This window comes from Delphinapterus leucas, chromosome 17 (assembly GCF_059928025.1).
Source record: "Delphinapterus leucas isolate spDelLeu-1000000601 "Yukka" chromosome 17, BTC_Dleu_Yukka2, whole genome shotgun sequence".
Lineage (NCBI taxonomy): Eukaryota > Metazoa > Chordata > Mammalia > Artiodactyla > Monodontidae > Delphinapterus > Delphinapterus leucas.
The window spans coordinates 466,954-483,718 of record NC_143145.1 but is presented as its reverse complement, the minus strand read 5'-3'; the positions used below and the strand labels follow the sequence as shown (position 1 = coordinate 483,718).

At 59.6% G+C, this 16,765-nt stretch overlaps 3 protein-coding genes across 8 annotated transcripts; 1 reads left to right on the top strand and 2 right to left on the bottom strand.

The window, feature by feature from the left end:
- Positions 1 to 552: 552 nt before the first annotated feature.
- Positions 553 to 2,923, bottom strand: CATSPERQ (catsper channel auxiliary subunit theta). Its single transcript, XM_022555508.3, has 5 exons — positions 2,261 to 2,923; positions 1,913 to 2,007; positions 1,602 to 1,797; positions 1,341 to 1,426; positions 553 to 1,062 (listed from the first exon to the last, which is right to left on the bottom strand). The coding sequence occupies exons 1-5, from the start codon at positions 2,793 to 2,795 to the stop codon at positions 913 to 915; spliced, it is 1,062 nt and encodes a 353-aa protein (XP_022411216.2). The 5' UTR covers positions 2,796 to 2,923; the 3' UTR covers positions 553 to 912.
- Positions 2,924 to 3,176: 253 nt separating this feature from the next.
- FBXL6 (F-box and leucine rich repeat protein 6) lies at positions 3,177 to 6,285 on the bottom strand. 2 transcript variants are annotated; one of them, XM_022555419.3, is made up of 9 exons: positions 5,821 to 6,285; positions 5,387 to 5,545; positions 5,159 to 5,222; positions 4,725 to 4,856; positions 4,542 to 4,649; positions 4,341 to 4,454; positions 4,042 to 4,273; positions 3,707 to 3,953; positions 3,177 to 3,413 (listed from the first exon to the last, which is right to left on the bottom strand). In XM_022555419.3, the coding sequence occupies exons 1-9, from the start codon at positions 6,243 to 6,245 to the stop codon at positions 3,263 to 3,265; spliced, it is 1,632 nt and encodes a 543-aa protein (XP_022411127.2). In that variant the 5' UTR covers positions 6,246 to 6,285; the 3' UTR covers positions 3,177 to 3,262. The 2 variants fall into 2 exon arrangements, with proteins under 2 accessions (XP_022411127.2, XP_022411128.2); XM_022555420.3 differs by having other exon boundaries at positions 4,042 to 4,237.
- A 65-nt stretch (positions 6,286 to 6,350) lies between these two features.
- On the top strand, positions 6,351 to 15,050 carry SLC52A2 (solute carrier family 52 member 2). Of its 5 annotated transcripts, none has more exons than XM_022555449.3 (5): positions 6,351 to 6,457; positions 7,079 to 7,323; positions 7,437 to 8,304; positions 8,391 to 8,514; positions 12,298 to 15,050. In XM_022555449.3, exons 2-5 carry the CDS (start codon positions 7,194 to 7,196, stop codon positions 12,352 to 12,354), a joined length of 1,179 nt encoding a protein of 392 aa, XP_022411157.1. In that variant the 5' UTR covers positions 6,351 to 6,457; positions 7,079 to 7,193; the 3' UTR covers positions 12,355 to 15,050. The 5 variants fall into 5 exon arrangements, with proteins under 5 accessions (XP_022411157.1, XP_089754779.1, XP_022411155.1 ...); XM_089898653.1 differs by having other exon boundaries at positions 14,652 to 15,023; XM_022555447.3 differs by lacking the exon at positions 12,298 to 15,050 and adding an exon at positions 8,623 to 8,950.
- Positions 15,051 to 16,765: the final 1,715 nt, after the last annotated feature.

Sequence of the window (16,765 nt, the reverse complement as noted above, 5' to 3'; positions counted from 1 at the left end):
GGTGCACTTGGTTTAATGTTCTTCTGCTGCCATCTGGAAATTCTTAATAACTTTTTAACAAGGACCTCTGCATTTTCAGTTTGCATGGGGCCCTGCAAATTATGCAGCTGGTTCTGGTTCCAGGGACACTCAGCTGATACAATGCACAAAGACCTGGGTCGTGAGCATGGCCCTGAGGAAAAATGCTTACAGGGAGACCCAGGTGCCTTCTCTGCTCCCACAGCAGCTTCCAGCACCCAGGAGGCAAGAACACCCGCTGGACAGGGAACATGGGACTGGGGTTCCAGCAGGCAGGCAGGAGCACGCTCCAGGGATATGGTGGGTCTACTCTCCAGCAGGCCTTGAGCTCTCGCCTAGAGCTCCGCAGGGGAAACTCCACTAGTGTCCAGTGCAGGATCCACCCCTAGGCACAGTGCTGGACCTTCAGCGGTGCCCCCATCCCATTGCTGATTGGACTAGAACAGCACCTGACCCAGACTGGACAGATCAGATTCTGACTCCTGGATTCTGCTCATTGGTCAGCACTTCCGAAGCCTGGAAGGACCAGTTCACTGTTACTGACCAAGAGAGGCAGTGTGTCCCACACGTGTTCTAGAGGCCTGGCTACTTGTCACCCTCAGTCCCACTGCGACCCCCATCTTCCAACCCAAACTCCGGGGTTGCTCCCTGAAAGGCTCCCTGAGGCCCTGCGAGGTGTGCACCACAGGAGGGCCCTGGGGCGGCAGCCCCCACCGCACGGAGGAAATGAGCAGGCTTGGAGCAGGAGGTCGCTTTATTGAGAAGAAGGCCAGTGGTCAGGTGGAGGCGGGAGATTGGAGGGGAAGGGAGAATGCAGTCCCGGGGTGGGGGAGGGGTGGGCGCCAGCTGGCAGCGTCACAAGTCCTGGGCTGACTTGTGAGAGTTCCGCTTGTCCTAGGCACCGTTCTGGCGCCGCAGGATGCCCGGGCTGAAGGCGGCCCCCGGCGGCCAGTGGCGGACCACGTGCCGGTACGACGTGGCCAAGCAGTCGAAGTAGTTAATGTTGAGCTTCCGGGCAATATGACGGCCGAGGTATTCCATTTGCTGTGCGAGCGGGTGGCGGTCAGCTCTTGCCTGAACAAGAGCTGCGCCGGAGGCGTCCCCTCCCCTTGGCCAGACCGCACCTCCAGCCCTGCCCGTCAGCCCCGGCGCCCTCTCCGCTGGCTCCCAGCTCGAGGGCCTGGGCCAGGTCCCCGTTGTATGCACTCTCCACCTGCGAAATGGCCCTATCTTAAGACCCTCAACAGTGGCTGGCGTCATGTTGAACCAAGGAGGGGAAGGGAGCGTGTCTGGGACCCCGTGGCGGGCTGGGAGGGACCCACCTCGTAGCGCTCCGACAGCTGCACCAGCACCAGCGGCTCCAGCTTGTGGCCGCACAGAACCAGCTGGAAGAAGCACCTTCCATAGGCTGGCAAGGGGCAAGCCGCTCAGCCCCAGGTCTCTGTAGAGCCGGGGGTGGGGGCTCCGGGGGCGGGGGCTCCGGGGGCGGGGGCTTGGGTCAGTTGTCTGCTCCTCCCCACCCCACGTGGCTTCCCCTTCCCCTGCACGCCATCCCCCAGTCCGCGGCCCGCCCCGTGCGTCACCATCGGAGCTGAGCGCCATGCGCACGTAGACCAGGTGCATGGGGGCCTGACAGACGGTGCGGCCCTGGATGGAGAAGTGGTACACGCCGCGCACGTGGTTCAGCACCAGGCGGCGCCGCGGCAGCGACGAGATCATTAGCCACAGGCCCACGCCCACGCCGTAGGCAGGGAAGCCCCAAGTCTCCTGCTTCTGCACCTGTGGGCGCCGCGGGGACTTTCTGAGCCGCCGCGGGACCCAGGGGCGGGGCACCGAGTGGGGGTCCGGCCCCCAGAGTAGGAAGGCCGTGGGGGGCGGGCCCAGGAGCTCAGACCTCGCTCACAAGCCCGAAGCTGACGAGGAAGAAGCAGACGATGAAGAGCAGCGTCCCCTTCCACAGCGTGTCCAGGTAGTACTCGAGCACGAAGACTGGGGGCGGCGCGGCAGAGGCGCGTGAGGATACCGGGACCCTGCTCGCAGCCCGAGGTGGAAGTGCCAGGGCTTGGGCCCGGAACTGCCCGCCGGCCGCAGGGCCCGGGGCCGCTGTCGGGGTCCAGCCTGCAGTTCCAGCGCCCGCGAAGGCCGCAGCCGGCCCGGCCCCGCCCCGTTCAGATTCCAGTCCCCGCCCCGCGTCGCCGCTCCGCCGGGTTCTGGTCCCCTGGCAACTGAGTGTCGCCCTCACCGTTGGGCTGCTGCTGCGTGAACGGGTAGAAACTGTTGTTCTTGAGGCGCTTGGCCAGGTTGCGCTCGGTGCAGAAGAGTCCTTGGGCCCAGAGCTGGAAGGGCTTGCTGCCGGCGGTCGTAGGCAGGCCGCTGAACCGGCCCTTGGGGGCCTGGGTCGGGTACAGACCGTCAGCTGTGCGGCTCGTCTGTTGCCACTGCCCACTGCTCACAGCCACACTCATACCTGGGAGAATAAAGCCTTCAGGGTTGCGGTCCAGGAAGGAGCAGTTCTCAGGCGAAGGCAGGGGAGCGACACCGAGTGGCGGTCTAGGCTGGGCGACGCCGGCTTCTAGAAGCTCTGGGCTGCGCCGGGTTCTAGAAGCTCTGGGTGGCGGTTCTATTAGGGCCGTCCTGTTGATCTTCCCGTCTCCAGGGAGTCGCCCGGCCCGGCCCTGCGGTGGGCGTGCACTTCCCCCGCTAGGCCCCACCCCACCGGAGGCCCCCTGCACAGCCTGGTTCACAGTCCTCACCTGAAGGGTGGGGTAGTGGGACATCCCAGGCCTGAGCTGGAAAGGAATCTGTAGGCAGGGGTCCCACCACGAGCCCCATGGCTGAGCATGGCCTCCCCTTCTCCACTGCCGCCTCTGCCCGGGTCAGAGCCTCATATACAAACACAGACAGCTCACCTTAGTGTCCGTGGAAAGCACAGACACGTGCGCGCGCACACACACACACACACACACACACACTCACACTCAGTCCAAGATTTGAGCCCAGGATTGAGCAGGCAAGGCCCGGCCACAGGCTGACGCAGGAGCCCTGGGGGGCTGCCCCCAACACCGCAACGCACAGGTTCTGGGCCAGCTGTAGCCCCAAGTAGTTCCCTCAGGGACAACCCCTAGCCTCTCACTGGGATCCGAAAGACCACACATGAGTTCCTAAAAATGTTTTATTGTAACAAAACGCTCACACATTCAAAAATGGGAAAGGGGTGAGGGCAGGGCTGGCTGGCTGGAGCTGCCTAGCTGGGAGGGGGCAGGCTGGTGAGCAGCTGCTGCAGGCACCACTGGACTTCTTCTGGGCCCCGGTAGGCCCGCTTCAGGCCCCGGGGAAGGCAGCGGCAGGACTCCAGGTTGAGGTACAGCAGACCCGAGCAGTTGCTGATCACAGAGCTGTGGGAGCAGTGCAGGCCATGGGAGGTTGAGCCACCGGCCCCAAGAAGACCCAGGCACAGCATGGCTGAGCCAGTCTAAGGAGCCCTCTCTACCCTTGCACTGCAGCTGGCTCTGCCACCTACAGCCATCAAGGCCCAAGCCCAGTACCCTTGGTGTCCCTAAGGCCAACCCCAAGCAGGGGCTGGGCCAGTATGGGCTCCCTTTTCAGACCCCTGGAGCTGGCAAGCCAGGCAGGACAGGGGATCCAGCCATACTGGCTCCAAGGAACCGGCGCGGGTGGGGATGCTGACCTGACTGTGCTTGCTGTGACCCGGGTGCCCCGGAGGTTGAGGGAGCACAGTGCCAGGTGCGAGCCCCCAGGGGCGCCTGAGAAGGCAGCTAAGGCCTGCTCCAGGTCCTTCTCACTGAAGCCCTGGCCACTCAAGTCCAGCTCCTGCAGAGTGCGGCACCACTTCTGAGTTAACAGAAGGCTGCCCTCCTTGGCTAGAGTCAGCCGGTCTGACATGCCATACAGGCCCAGGTGAAGCTGCTCCAGCTCTGGAGGTGAGAGGGATGGGCATGAGCTGTGGGGTGGGCAAGAATCCCCACATCCCACCTGCCCAGCCACCACCCGGGGAGTGCTGACCCTGACATGGAAGATCATGCAGGCCAGCAGGTGTGATTCGAGCACAGCCACGGAGATCCAGCAAGCGCAGGTGAGGGGAGCCGTGGAGCAGGCGGTCCAGGACCTCGTTGCTCACAAAGTTGCAGGTGGAGCTGGCAAGGCAGAGCTCCTCGAGGCTGGGGAAGCCTGGGCCAGGAGTCGTCGCTCGCCCGGAAGGCTTGGGAAGCCACATGAGGTTCAGCAGCCGCAACACCTGGGAGCGAGGCCCAGGCTGCAGGTGGGGAGAGGGCGACAGGTGGAAGGGGTGGGGCGGCAGGTACCTGCAGCTGGGGGCAGCCTTTCTGCAGGGCCTCGACAGGCAGCTGGAGGGGAGTGCTGTTGTGGTTGAGGCCTGTGCTCACCTCCAGGAGCTGGAGTTGTGGGCAGCAGCTGCCCTGTAGAGGTGGGGGAGAACACAGGGTCGGAGGCCTGGCAGTCCCTGGCTCAGCACCCAGCTCTGCTTCTGCCCGTGACCAACCTACCAGCAGTGCACCCAAGATAGCTGTCGTCTGGGAGCTGTAGGTCAGCCACAGCTTCCGCATTCGGGGCCCCGCCTCCTCCAAGAAGCTTACCACAGCCGTGGACTCCACCTGGAGACCCAGCACAGAGGTACCGGTCAACGCAGCCCAGGCTTCCTTGGGGCCCCTGGGGACTCCTGGGCTCACCGTGGAATGCTGTATGTCCAGGCTGTGGAGCTGGGGGCAGGCTTTGGCTAGCATGATCAGAGTGTCAGGGGTCACACCGTGGCAATCGGAAAGCTTGAGGAAGGTGAGCCGGGGACAGGACTCGCTAACCAGCTGTGGAAAACAGAGGGCCAGTTGGGGTTGGGGGAGGGCAGGCTGTGGTCCACAAGGGAAACGGATCAATGGCTGATGCCAACCGCACTTTACTGCCTCAGCAATGGTCTCCTTTCTGGCCATGCCAGGCCTACCTGGGTGCTCCCACCTCTCACACCTCCCTGCTGGAAGACACGCCAGGAAAGGAGAACCAAGCAGGCATCTTCGTGGGGCATCGTTGGGCCCCACGGTACCTGACCCACTCCCTGGTGGGTAACCCCAGAGTGTCATGGCTGGCGTGCAGGGCAGCCTCGAGCTCTCACCTTCAACACAGGGTGTACCTGAGACTTCCAGTGGATGAGAGTCAGCCTCTGGAGCTGTGAGAACCTGGGCCGACAGCAGAGGCAGAGCTGCACAGTGTTCCCATGCTGCCCCTTCTGCCAGCCTTCTCCCCACCCATCACCTTCGTGCAGGAAGGCAGGAGGGGGCCTGGGGCTTTCACACAACACACAAGCGGAATGAGGGGATAAGAAAGAGATGGAACTGCTCACCGACTGGGCATAAGCCACTCCAGGGATGCAAGAAGCTTCTTCTCAGTCTTGGTCCCACTCTTGGCGGGGCGGCCAACCAGCGGGGGTGACAGGGTGAGGGTGTGCCAGAGCGCTGGCTGGGAGGCGGCCTCGTGCCAGCGGCGGCACACGCGTGCAGCCCTGGGAGAAAATCTCTCCTGAGGGGCCGGGCCTTTTGTGGTCGATGCTCGCCCTCAATGGCTGTCGCTATGGGGTTTTCTAAGAGGAGGGACCTGCCCCCCGCCAACTCTCACAACGCTGCGGACCCCTCAGTTCAAGGTCGGGCCCCTGGGATTCCAACTGGACGCCCTGAGAGACTGCGCTCTCTAAGACGCGTGTGTGGGCGCTCAGACACCCGCTGAGTGCCTAAGAGGTCAGCCTGAGACCCGGCGCTGTGCGCGATGGTCCTGGGGTACCTGCCAAGGAAGGGTATAGGCCCATCCGCCGCCACCAGCAGCCCGAAAATCTGCAGCAGGATTTCCAAGGGAATGCGGTCGCCCCAGCCCGGGTCGGGCTCCTGCTGCGGTGCGGGCACCGGTGCGGGCACGGGTGCGGGTGCGGGTGCGGTCCTGGGCTTGGCCTTGGCCTCGGCCTCAGCGGCGCGGGCCCCGTGGAGCCGCAGCAGCTGAGCACGGCGGGCGGCGCGCCTCTGAGCGCGGCGGCGGGCGGGCCCCGGACCTGGCAACACCAGCAGCATGCTGTCCGACTGCAGCAGGTGGTAACCGGAGCCGCTCGGGGCCAGCCGATCCCACCACCAGTCCTCCGCCGAGCGGCTCCGCGCCCCGGCCAGCGGCAAGACCCGGACCCTTTGCCGGGCCCGCCGGGCCACACCCGGAGCCATAGCCGCTCGCTGCGTTCCGAGTTCCGCCCGGAGGGCGGAAGAGGCGGAGCCTGAGGCGGAAGGGGTGGGGCCGGCGGAGGCGCGGCTTGCCTCGGGGGCGGGGTCAGGGCCCAGGGCTGGCCCTCCCCGCCCCTGGACTCCCCACTCGATTTCCGGAGCGGGATATCGGGCGCTGGGGCGCGTCGGCGGGGGGTTTCTCCGAGTCCTGGCGGGTGAGTTGGAGTCCTCGCTCCCGCTCGGCTGCATTTTCCGGCCCCACCGGTTCTGTGCTGGGTCCTCGACCCTGGGCCGGAGGCGGCGCCCTCGAAGTGTGGCGGGACGGCCGGTCGCCGGGTCAGGGAGCGCGCTCGTTCAGGACCGGGAGGCTCAGGCACCCCAGCGCACCGGTCGGCTCTCCGCCGCCCCCGTGATGCAGCGAGGGGCGGTGCCCGCCGTGGCCACATCCCCAGCCCCGACTTGGCTCCGGCTGTCCGGGGTCTCGCAGAAGCCGTAGAGGTGTGCTTGGCGCCTGAGAGGTAGACCTGTCCCGGAGTCCTCGTCCCGTATCCGTGCGGGGTAGTACTTTGGCGGTCTCGGTAGCTCACACCCGAAGATCATCTCCCTCTTTCATCATACTCTCCTGGGCTTCGGCGCCTTCTTGCTTCCCTGCCTGGCGCCGGCCTTTGCTGTGTCGTGACCCCGGCACAGGCTGCCGGTGTGCTTTGTCCCTTCTCCTCCCCATCCCCCACCCCCGGCATCCCCCCAGTTTCCCTGGTCTTGGCTGTCTGGTCCTCTCCTGACAACGGTTCTGTGTCTTTCCCTTGTGATCTGCATGCATGTTACTTTCTTTCAAGCTAGACGAAGTCTTCAGTTCCCGGAGGAGCCGAAGCGTCTTTTGTGGACCTACGTGGGGAAAGAAGAGCTGGCTGTGACCTCTGCCCTGTCCTGAAGGCTCCAGCCTTGGGCTAAATGGCAGCACCCCCGCTGGGCCGTCTGGTGCTGACCCACGTGCTGGTAGCCCTCTTTGGCATGGGCTCATGGGCTGCCATCAACGGAATCTGGGTGGAGCTGCCTGTGGTGGTGAAAGACCTCCCGGAGGGTGAGTTCATGTGGGCAGGGGGTGAGGCTGCGTGCGGGGGAGGTGGGCTGCAGCTGCTCTCTGGCCCTGCGCATCCTGCCCCTGACACGGCTTCCTCCTTTTTCTCCTTGCAGGTTGGAGTCTCCCCTCCTACCTCTCTGTGCTTGTGGCACTGGGGAACCTGGGTCTGCTGGTGGTGACCCTGTGGAGGCGGCTGGCCCCGGGCAAGGGCGAGAGGGTCCCCATCCAAGTGGTGCAGGCGCTGAGCGTGGTGGGCACGGCCCTGCTGGCCCCCCTGTGGCCCCACGTGGCAGCAGTGGCAGGGCAGGAGTACTCTGTGGCCTTCCTGGCTCTCTCCTTCGTGCTGGCGCTGGCCTGTTGTGCTTCGAATGTCACGTTCCTGCCCTTCCTGAGCCGCTTGCCGCCTTCCTTCCTGCGGTCCTTCTTCCTGGGTCAGGGCCTCAGTGCCCTGCTGCCCTGTGTGCTGGCCCTAGTGCAGGGTGTGGGTCGCCTCGAGTGCCCACCAACCCCCACCAATGGCACTCCTGGGCCCCCCATTGACTTCCCAGAGCGTTTTCCTGCCAGCACTTTTTTTGGGGTCTTGTCCGCCCTATTAGTCGTTTCAGCTGCCGCCTTTCAGGGTCTCCTGGTGCTGTTGCCGTCACCACCGCCTGTACCCAGAGGAGGCCCAGGGCCTGGCCTGCAGGTGGGAGCCCCTGGAGTGGAGGAAGAGGAAGAGGCCTCTCCCCTGCAGGAGTCTCCCAGCAAGACGGCAGGCACCACCCACAGCCCAGAACCTGCGGCCCGTCGGCTGCTCTCCACCCGTGGTGTCTGCCTGCTGGGCCTGCTGGCCGTCACCAACGCTCTGACCAATGGCGTGTTGCCTGCCGTGCAGAGCTATTCCTGCTTGCCCTATGGGCGCCCAGCCTACCACTTGGCTGTGGTGCTGGGCAGTGCCGCCAACCCCCTCGCCTGCTTCCTGGCCATGGGTGTTCTATGCAGGTATATGGGCAGCCCAGGCCACTCAGGGTGGGACTTACGGGTGAGAGCCTGGGCCTGAGCCCTGAGTTTTTGCTCACCCCTGGCAGGTCCCTGGCAGGGCTGGGCAGTCTCTCCCTGCTGGGCATGCTCTTTGGGGCCTACCTGATGGCGCTGGCAATCCTGAGCCCCTGCCCACCTCTGGTGGGCACCTCTGCAGGCGTGGTCCTTGTGGTAAGTATGTTGGGGCACAGTGAAGCAAAGAGGGTGGCAGTAGGGAGGGGGTTCACCCTAGAGCAGGGGCATCTCACGCTCAGCCTGCTACTGTGTCCACCTTCCCAGGTGGTGTCGTGGGTTCTGTGTCTCGGCGTGTTCTCATACGTGAAGGTGGCTTCCAGCTCCCTGCTGCATGGGGGGGGCCAGCAGTCGTTGCTGGCAGCTGGCGTGGCCATCCAGGTGGGCTCTCTGCTCGGCGCCGTGGCCATGTTCCCTCCCACCAGCATCTACCATGTGTTCCGCAGCGGGAAGGACTGTGTGGACCCCTGTGGCCCCTAAGCCTGAGCAGGTGGGGACTCCGCTCCACTTGTCTTCAGGTTGGGGTTGCCACAGTGCCTGCGTGCCCACAGCCCAGGGAGGCCCACCCTACAAGCAGCCTGCTCACGGATGCCTGCGTACTCCACAGGAGAACCTGGCACTGCAGGCCAGGGTTGGGACCACAGAGCAGGCTCGGAGCCAGGGCCCGGCTGGGGATGTGGATTTGGCCCAGGCCCAGGACCTGTGTGGGATTTGTACAATAAAGCGTGTTCATTTCATGAGTTGGAGCTAACCCCAGGAACAACTCTTGCTGTGTAGATAGACCTCCCCTGAGCTAGAGCAGTAGCCTGACCTGTTCAACAGGGGCCTGTCCCACTCCCTGGGGCACTCATAGGTCCTGGGGGTCATAGAACCTCCTCCTAAACACAGATACACATACAGAACTGCCCAGAGGGAGGGTGAAGGCCAGCCCCCAGGGCCTGGAGTGTAGGCCAAGGACCCACACAGGCTACGGCAGTCAGAGGCTGTCTGGTGGGCCAAGCCAGCCAGGCACGAGGGTCAGGCCGCATGGGCTGCCTCGTAGTCGCTGCCTTTGTGGCCTGGGTGTGGCCCACTTACATGCTGCTTTATGGGAGGATCCTACCGGGGGATTTGTGCCGGGGGCTTGTTGCCAGGTCCTGGCACAGAAAGGGCTCAGCGAGTGGGACTTAGAAGAGACCAAGGTGTGAGGGTCCAGCCGATCTTGGGATTCTTCTGCCCAAGGACGTGGTCCCCTCCCCCAAACCACCAGCCTCGTTTGTAGCTCCTGTGATCAAACCTGCAAAGGCCCCAAACCCTTTATTCACACAGACGCGACAGTGGCTGCCTTCTCCCTGGGCTGCTGGCAGATGGCCCTGGCTCTGAGCAGCCCACGCTCTGTCCCCACCCTGGGACAGCAGTCCAGGCCTTTGCTTGTTGGTGTCTGCAGGGAGCTCAGCGCCAAACACAGGCTGTCCTGCACCGGGGGCTCCCACACACAGGACTGGTGGGGACTGGAGTGCGCCCCGAGCCAGGAGGGCCGGGATGATCTGAGGGGATTCAGGCGGGGCTGCCGCAGGGCCGGGGCCTGGGCTTCTGCCGCCTCCTCTGTGCCTCCTGGGCAGGTGGGGAGCAGAGGCCTGGGCGGGGGGGGAAACACAGGCTCCCCGGGGGGGCAGGACACCTGAGCCGTGAGCCAGTGTGACTGGCGTGGTACTGAGAGCCCATTCTCACAGACAAGGAGCCCTGCTTCCACAGGGGGCCCTGCAGCTGCCAGGGGCCGGGCGTGGGCACCGGGGGGAGCGGCTCCTGCCCTGCTGGCCAGCCCTCTCCGGATGCTGTTTCTAAGCTTCTGAAGCCGCCTGTCCTTGACTTGGGCTGTGCGGAGGCTTCTCAGGGGCTTCCTCCCCGGCCTTGGCAGGACCGGCTGAGCTGAGGGACTTCCTGGCGGGAGGGAAAGATCCCCAGGCCTTGACCCACCCCCCCCATCAGGCATGTGGTGGGACCAGGCTCCCAGCTGGCCCAGACACAGCCCAGCCCTTAAGGCAGAAGGCCACCGCCCTCCAGGATGCTAACCACCCGGCCCCCTGACCTGATAGGGCTGGGGAGGGGGGCGCCGGCAGGCGGGTGTGAGCTGTGGAAGCCACCTCTGGAGAGTGGGAGGGAGGAGGCCGAGGGTGTGACGGGGGTGGTGTGGCCCCGGGCCTCCGCGTGCCCTCACCTGGCCTCTGACGCTGCCCCTCACCCCTCCCCTGCCCACCCTGGGACCGGAGGCTGGTGGAGCCTCCCCCCAGTTCCTTCCTGCCTTCCCTCATGTTGGGCATCTGTGGAGCCTCCCCTGCCGGCGTGTGTGTCTGCGCCACGTGTGCCAGGCGTGAGGGCCCCGGGAAGCAAGGCACGGTCTCCTGAGGGGGGGTGGCCTTGAGCCCCGGAGGCCAGGACTGCAGGGGTGGCTTGAAGGAGCCCCTGCCCTTTGGCGTCTCCAGGGCGTCCGGTCAGCTCCCCGAAGGGAACAAGGCAGGAGCCCAAACAACCAGGGGAGGAAGACGCCTGGGGTTAAGTCCTAGAGGGCCGCGCGGTACGCCCTTCCCGCTCACGGCGTCGTCCGGGCGCGAGGCCAGTGGCTGGGAAGCAGGGCGGCCAGCCACACCAGCCGCTCAGACCTGAGCGTCCCCCCAGGGCCCTATCCGGGCACCCACGCCTCCAGCTGGACAGCAGGTGGCCAGCCACCGAAGCTCACAGCCCTGCCCAAAGGGTCTCTCAGGTCCGGGGCAGTGAGGAACTAGAAGGAGACCCCAGAAGGGAGGCGGTGTCCCCTGTGTGAGAACAGAGCTGAGCCACGGGCCCTCTGTGGTCTGTGGCTCAGGTTCTCTCGAAACCAGAGAAGAGCCAGCCAGGGTGTGCCCTGCCACATGCAGCAGCCCCTCCGCAGGTGTGCAGCCACTCCCCCAAGACTGAGAGGGACGAGGCTCACCCGGCTCTGGTTGAGCAAGTAGAGGTGGGGCCTTCACCTTCCTTCAGTACCGGCTTCGTCAGCCCACCGGGGTCCCTAGGCAGGTGTGGGTTCCGACGCGGGCATGAGTGTGACAACACCTGGGTGAGGGGATGGTCACACCCCTCATCTACGCCTGTTCAGAGCCCCACTGCCTGACTTGGGGACAAGGGATGAGTCCTTCCAGGGGCTCCCTCCCCTCCATGGATTCAAAGGGACCTCCTCGCTTCTGTGGGGAATGGGGCCAGAGGATGGGAGTGTGGGAGAGACTGGGCCTCTGGTGAGGGAGTGGGTGCAGGTTATCAGCAATTCCAGAATCGGCCACTCTCGGACCAGGCCCACACTGGCTTGGCGTGCTGCCCACCTCAGTGGGGCCACATGCTCTCCACTGCACCTTCCAGGGGCTCAGAGGCCCCTATCGTTCTAGTGGGCTGTCAGTCACAGGCCCCTGCCTTCCACCCTTTGGCTGGATGGGTGCCCAGCTAATCCAGCTGTGGTGCCCACCTTCCTGCCCATGGTGATTGAACTGGGAGCCCTGGGCCTGGGGAGCAAGTCGGGCGCTAACAGAGATTTGCCTCGGGGTGTCAGTCATCCCAAGAGCTATAAAAAACACCCAGACTACTCAGGGTCTTCACCGGAGAGTGAAGGCGTCCCAGGGCAAGCAGAGCGAAGGGTGGAGAGAGGCAGAATTCCGAGAGCATTCTGGGAACTCCTGGATCCAGCTGTACCCGAAACTAAGCCCCTTGGACTTGCAAGTTATGTGGGCCCACAATTTCTTGCTTAAGTTGAGTTGGTTCTTGTCTGTCACAGCTGCAGGAGTTGTGAAATCCTCTTTCGTCTCCTCTCTGAAGCATTTAGGACTGTTCAGACTTTGCACGCACAGCACTGGTTAATCTTGCCTTGCCTGGGGGAGAGTTGGTCATTCTCTTGGAGACTCTCCCTGTTGTACTCCCCATGACCCTTCCATCTCCCAGGCCGCCACTCCAGCTCCTGACCAGGGTGCTTCTCTGACCCACTTCCAACCTGCGTAGAAGAGTCTCCTGGACGTCCGACCCTCTGAGAACACCTCAAGCCAGGCCCGTTGGGGAGAAGGCAGGACCTTCCTCGGCAGGACCCCCCGGGAGGAGGTTTCTGTCTGCGTAACTGTATGAGCTGAATGAAAGGCAAGTGGCAAAGCAGCCTGGAAATTCCCCTCGTTTTGCAAGAGAGGCAGGAAAGCCGAGCTCTTTAGAACGCAGATTGCAAAAGATTCCCTACCTGATCCCTCGTGGACACCCCGAGCCAGCCCTTGATATTATTTACTCGCATCTTTAAAACCACAATGAGGTATCACCTCACACCTGTCAGAATGGCCATGCATCAAAAGGCAACAAATAACAAGTGTTGGCGAGGATGTGGAGAAAAGCAAATCCTCGTGCACTGTTGCTGGGAGTGTCGATTGGTGCAGCCACTATGGGAAACAGTGTGGAGGTTCCTCAAAAAATTAAAATAGAGCCACCATATGATCCAGCAATTTCACTTCTGAGTATTTGTCTGAAGAAAACAACACTAAATAGAAAAGATATATGCACCCCTATGTTTATTGCAGCATTATTTACAATAGCCAAGATATGGAAACAACCTATCGGCAGATGAGTGGATAAAGAAGATGTGCTACATATATACAATGGAGTATTACTCAGCCATAGAAAAGTATGAAATCTTGCCGTTTGTGACAACATGGATGGATTTTTTTTTTTTTTTTTTTTTTTTGGCTGCGTTGGGTCTTCGTTGCTGTGTGTGGGCTTTCTCTAGTTGCGGCGAGTGGGGCCTACTCTTCATTGCAGTGCGTGGACTTATTGTGGTGGCTCCTCTTGTTGTGGGGCACGGGCTCTAGGGGCATGGGCTTCGGTAGTTGCAGCACGCGGACTCAGTAGTTGCGGCACATGGGCCCTGGAGGGCACAGGCTTCAGTGGTTGTGGCACATGGGCTCAGTAGTTACGGGGTGCGGGCTCTAGGGTGCGCGGGCTTCAGTAGTTGTGGTGCATGGGCTCAGTAGTTGTGGCTCGTGGCCTCTAGAACGAGGCTCAACAGTTGTGGCTCATGGGCTTAGTTGCTCCGCGGCATGTGGGATTTTCCTGGACCGCGGCTCGAACCCATGTCCCCTGCACTGGCAGGTGGATTCTTAACCACCGTGCCACCAGGGAAGTCCCGACTCTTTTTTGTTTGTTTTTAGATTTTATTATTTTGGCTGTGTTGGATCTTAATTGCGGCACCGGGATCTTCGTTGAGGCATGTGGGATCTTTTGTTGCGGCATGCAGTCTTCTCTCTAGTTGTGGCGTGCAGGTTTTCTCTCTCTGGTTGCGGCGCATGGGGTCCAGGGCGCATGGGCTCTCTAGTTGAGGCGGGCAAGCTCAGTAATTGTGGCACGCGGGCTTAGTTGCCCCGCGGCATGTGGGATCTTAGTTCCCTGACCAGCGATCGAACCCGCGTCCCCTGCATTGCAAGGCGGACTCCTTACCACTGGACCACCAGGGAAGTCCCAACATGGATGGACTTAGAGGTTATTATGCTGAGTGAAATAAGTCAGACAGTGAAAGACAAATACTGTGCGATTTCACTTGTATGTGGAATAAAAAGCAAAACAAACGAACAAACATATCAAAGCAGAAACAGACTCATAGATGCAGAGAACAAACTGGTGGTTGCCAGCGAGGAGAGGGGTGGGGGATGAGTGAAATAGGTGAGGGAGATTAAGAGGTACAAACATCCAGCTACAAAATAAATGAGTCACAGGTATGAAACATACAGTGTTGGGAATATAGTCAATAATATTGTTGGGGCTTCCCTGGTGGCGCGGTGGTTGAGAGTCCGCCTGCCGATGCAGGGGACACGGGTTCGTGCCCCGGTCCGGGAAGATCCCACATGCCGCGGAGCGGCTGGGCCCGTGAGCCATGGCCGCTGAGCCTGCGCATCCGGAGCCTGTGCTCCGCAACGGGAGAGGCCACAGCAGTGAGAGGCCCGCGTACCGCAAAAAAAAAAAAAAAATAAATAATAATAATATTGTAATAACTTTGTGTGGTGATGAAACGGAGCAGGACCCTATGGTCCTTGCCCACCATGTCCTCAGCCTGCCTTTTGTCTGTGGAAAAACTTTAGCCAAAGAATAAGTTTAATCAGAGAGAAGTGAAAAAATGCAGAAAAAAAGGAAACAGTCAAAGGAGACCAAATAATAATAGTTTAGTCATTAAGCAGAGTCAAATTCCTTTAGTTCCTTCTCCAGGGCTATAGATCATGTTCTGAGCCATATCCTGTGAGCTGTCTTATAGATACTGAAACCCCCGCCAGGTGGAAGAAGTTAACTACATGATGACCAGGCTGTAGCCATGACATAAGCTGCCACAATTCCAAGAACTGGCCTCAAAGGAAAGGGAACAAACAGACCCTGGACCTGAAGATTAACCGTGCTTAAAACAATCAAGATGATGCCGGTCAGACCACCAAAGACTAATTTCAAGATGACTGTCAGAGTTGACTGTGCTGTTTCTACACGTAACCCCTCCATCTGTCTATAAAAGCTCTTGCCCCCCGTTGCGGGCGGCGGGGGGGGGGGGGAGTCGGCCTTTGGACAGGTGCCACCCCCACACCAGTTGCTGGCATCCAAAATAAAGAAACTTTCCTTTCCACACGTTGCCTCTTTATTGGCTTTTGAGCAGGGAGCAGCTGGACCCCACTTTTGGTTACAGTGACCGATGGTAACTGGACTTATGCTGGGCATCATTTTGTAATGTATAGAAATATTGAATCGCTACGTTGTTCACCTGGAACTAACCTAGTGTTGTAGGTCAATTATACATCGAAAACAAACTCATAGAAAAAGAGATCCGATTTGTGGTCACCAGAGGCAAGGGGCGGGGGGAGGGGGAATTGGATGAAGCTGGTCAAAAGGTACAAACTTCCAGTTATAAGTGCTAGGGATGTAATGTACAACGTGATTAGTATATTCAACTGCTGAATGTTACATACGGAAGTTGTTAAGAGTAAATCCTAAGAGTTCTCAGTACAAGGAAAAAAACGTTTTTTCCTTTTTCTTTTATTTTGTATCTATATGAGATGATGGATGTGCATTAAACGTACTGAGGTCATCATTTCATGATGTGTGGGAGTCTAATCATTATGCTGCACACCTCACACTTGTCCAGTGCAAACATCAATTACATCTCAATAAAACTGGAAGAAAAAAAGAGCATTTGCTTTCAAAGCATATATGTATGTATGATAATATAGAAATATGTGGTCATATATAATATATAGAGATGCAATAAAATATTAAACGCATTAAAAGAAAGAAAAAGAATAATGTTGGAGGAATCTCTCACAGTTCCCAATTACAAAACTTATTACAAAGCTACGCTAATTGAGGCAAGGTGGTGCTGGATATTCAAGACACATGGATCGATGGAACAGAACCACAGGTTCAGGATGACACTCTTACATTTATGAGTAATGGATTTTTGGCAAGGTGCCAAGACAATTCAATGTTGAAAGAATAATCTTTTATACAACTGAATATCCACATGCAAAAGAACAATGTTTGACCCCTACATCATACCATATACAAAAATTAACTCAAAAGTGCATCGTAGACAAATTTAAGAGTTAAAACTATGAAATTCTTGGAAGAAAACGTAGGATTAAATCTTAACAATCTAAAAGCATAAGCAACAAAAGGAAAATTAGATAAACTGGACTGTATCAAAGTTAAAGACTTCTGTGCTTCAAAGGACATTATCAGGAAACTGAAAGGACAATCCATGGAATGGGGGGAAATGTTTGCAAATCATCTATCTGGTAAGGGACTTGTATCCAGAATACATAAAGCACTCTCACAGCTTTACAATAAAATGACAAGTAACCCAATTAAAATTGGGCAAAATATTGAGTAGACATTTCGTAACTGAGCAGGACCTACGGGACCTTCTTGGAGCAGACCCCCGCCACACACACACACGTCCTCTGCCTGCCTCTTGTCTGTAGAAAAACTTCAGTCTCCTAATCCTTCCCTGAGTTCTGAAGAGTAAATTTAATCAGAGAAGTGATAAAATTCAGAAAGAAAGGAAAACAGTCAAGCAAGACAAAATAATAATAGTGTAGCCATTAAAGCCAAGGACCTTCAGTTCCCCCTCAAGGACCGTAGAGACTCTTCTGAGCCCTGTCCTTCAGTTCCCCCTCAAGGGCCGTAGAGACTCTTCTGAGCCCTGTCCTTCAGTGGCACGGAAGCCATCTGTATTCAGCCAGGGTATGGAGCCCAGCATTTGTTACACTGGGGACGATGGGAACGAGGTGATTCAGGACATTGAGGTACATCGTAGCAGAAGGGAAGGAAGGAGGCACAGGCCTGCCTGGGCCCAGGGATACCCAAACGAGCAGGCACCATTGGGAGGAGGAGCCATGTGAGGGGG

Bases quoted from the DNA above. Each gene is read 5' to 3' on its own strand.
- CATSPERQ (XM_022555508.3), bottom strand. From the start codon at position 2,795: ATGTCCCACTACCCCACCCTTCAGGTGAGGACTGTGAACCAGGCTGTG. The intron at 1,798-1,912 runs GTCTGAGCTCCT...CGGCGCCCACAG, and splicing joins GCTTCGGGCTTGTGAGCGAG to GTGCAGAAGCAGGAGACTTG. The intron at 1,063-1,340 runs GTGGGTCCCTCC...CCGCTCGCACAG, and splicing joins AGCTGTCGGAGCGCTACGAG to CAAATGGAATACCTCGGCCG.
- FBXL6 (XM_022555419.3), bottom strand. From the start codon at position 6,245: ATGGCTCCGGGTGTGGCCCGGCGGGCCCGGCAAAGGGTCCGGGTCTTG. The intron at 4,455-4,541 runs GTAGGTTGGTCA...CCACCTCTACAG, and splicing joins CTATCTTGGGTGCACTGCTG to GGCAGCTGCTGCCCACAACT. The intron at 3,414-3,706 runs GTCAGCATCCCC...CTGCTCCCACAG, and splicing joins GTCACAGCAAGCACAGTCAG to CTCTGTGATCAGCAACTGCT.
- SLC52A2 (XM_022555447.3), top strand. From the start codon at position 7,194: ATGGCAGCACCCCCGCTGGGCCGTCTGGTGCTGACCCACGTGCTGGTA. The intron at 8,305-8,390 runs GTATATGGGCAG...CACCCCTGGCAG, and splicing joins GCCATGGGTGTTCTATGCAG to GTCCCTGGCAGGGCTGGGCA. The intron at 8,515-8,622 runs GTAAGTATGTTG...CCACCTTCCCAG, and splicing joins CTGCAGGCGTGGTCCTTGTG to GTGGTGTCGTGGGTTCTGTG.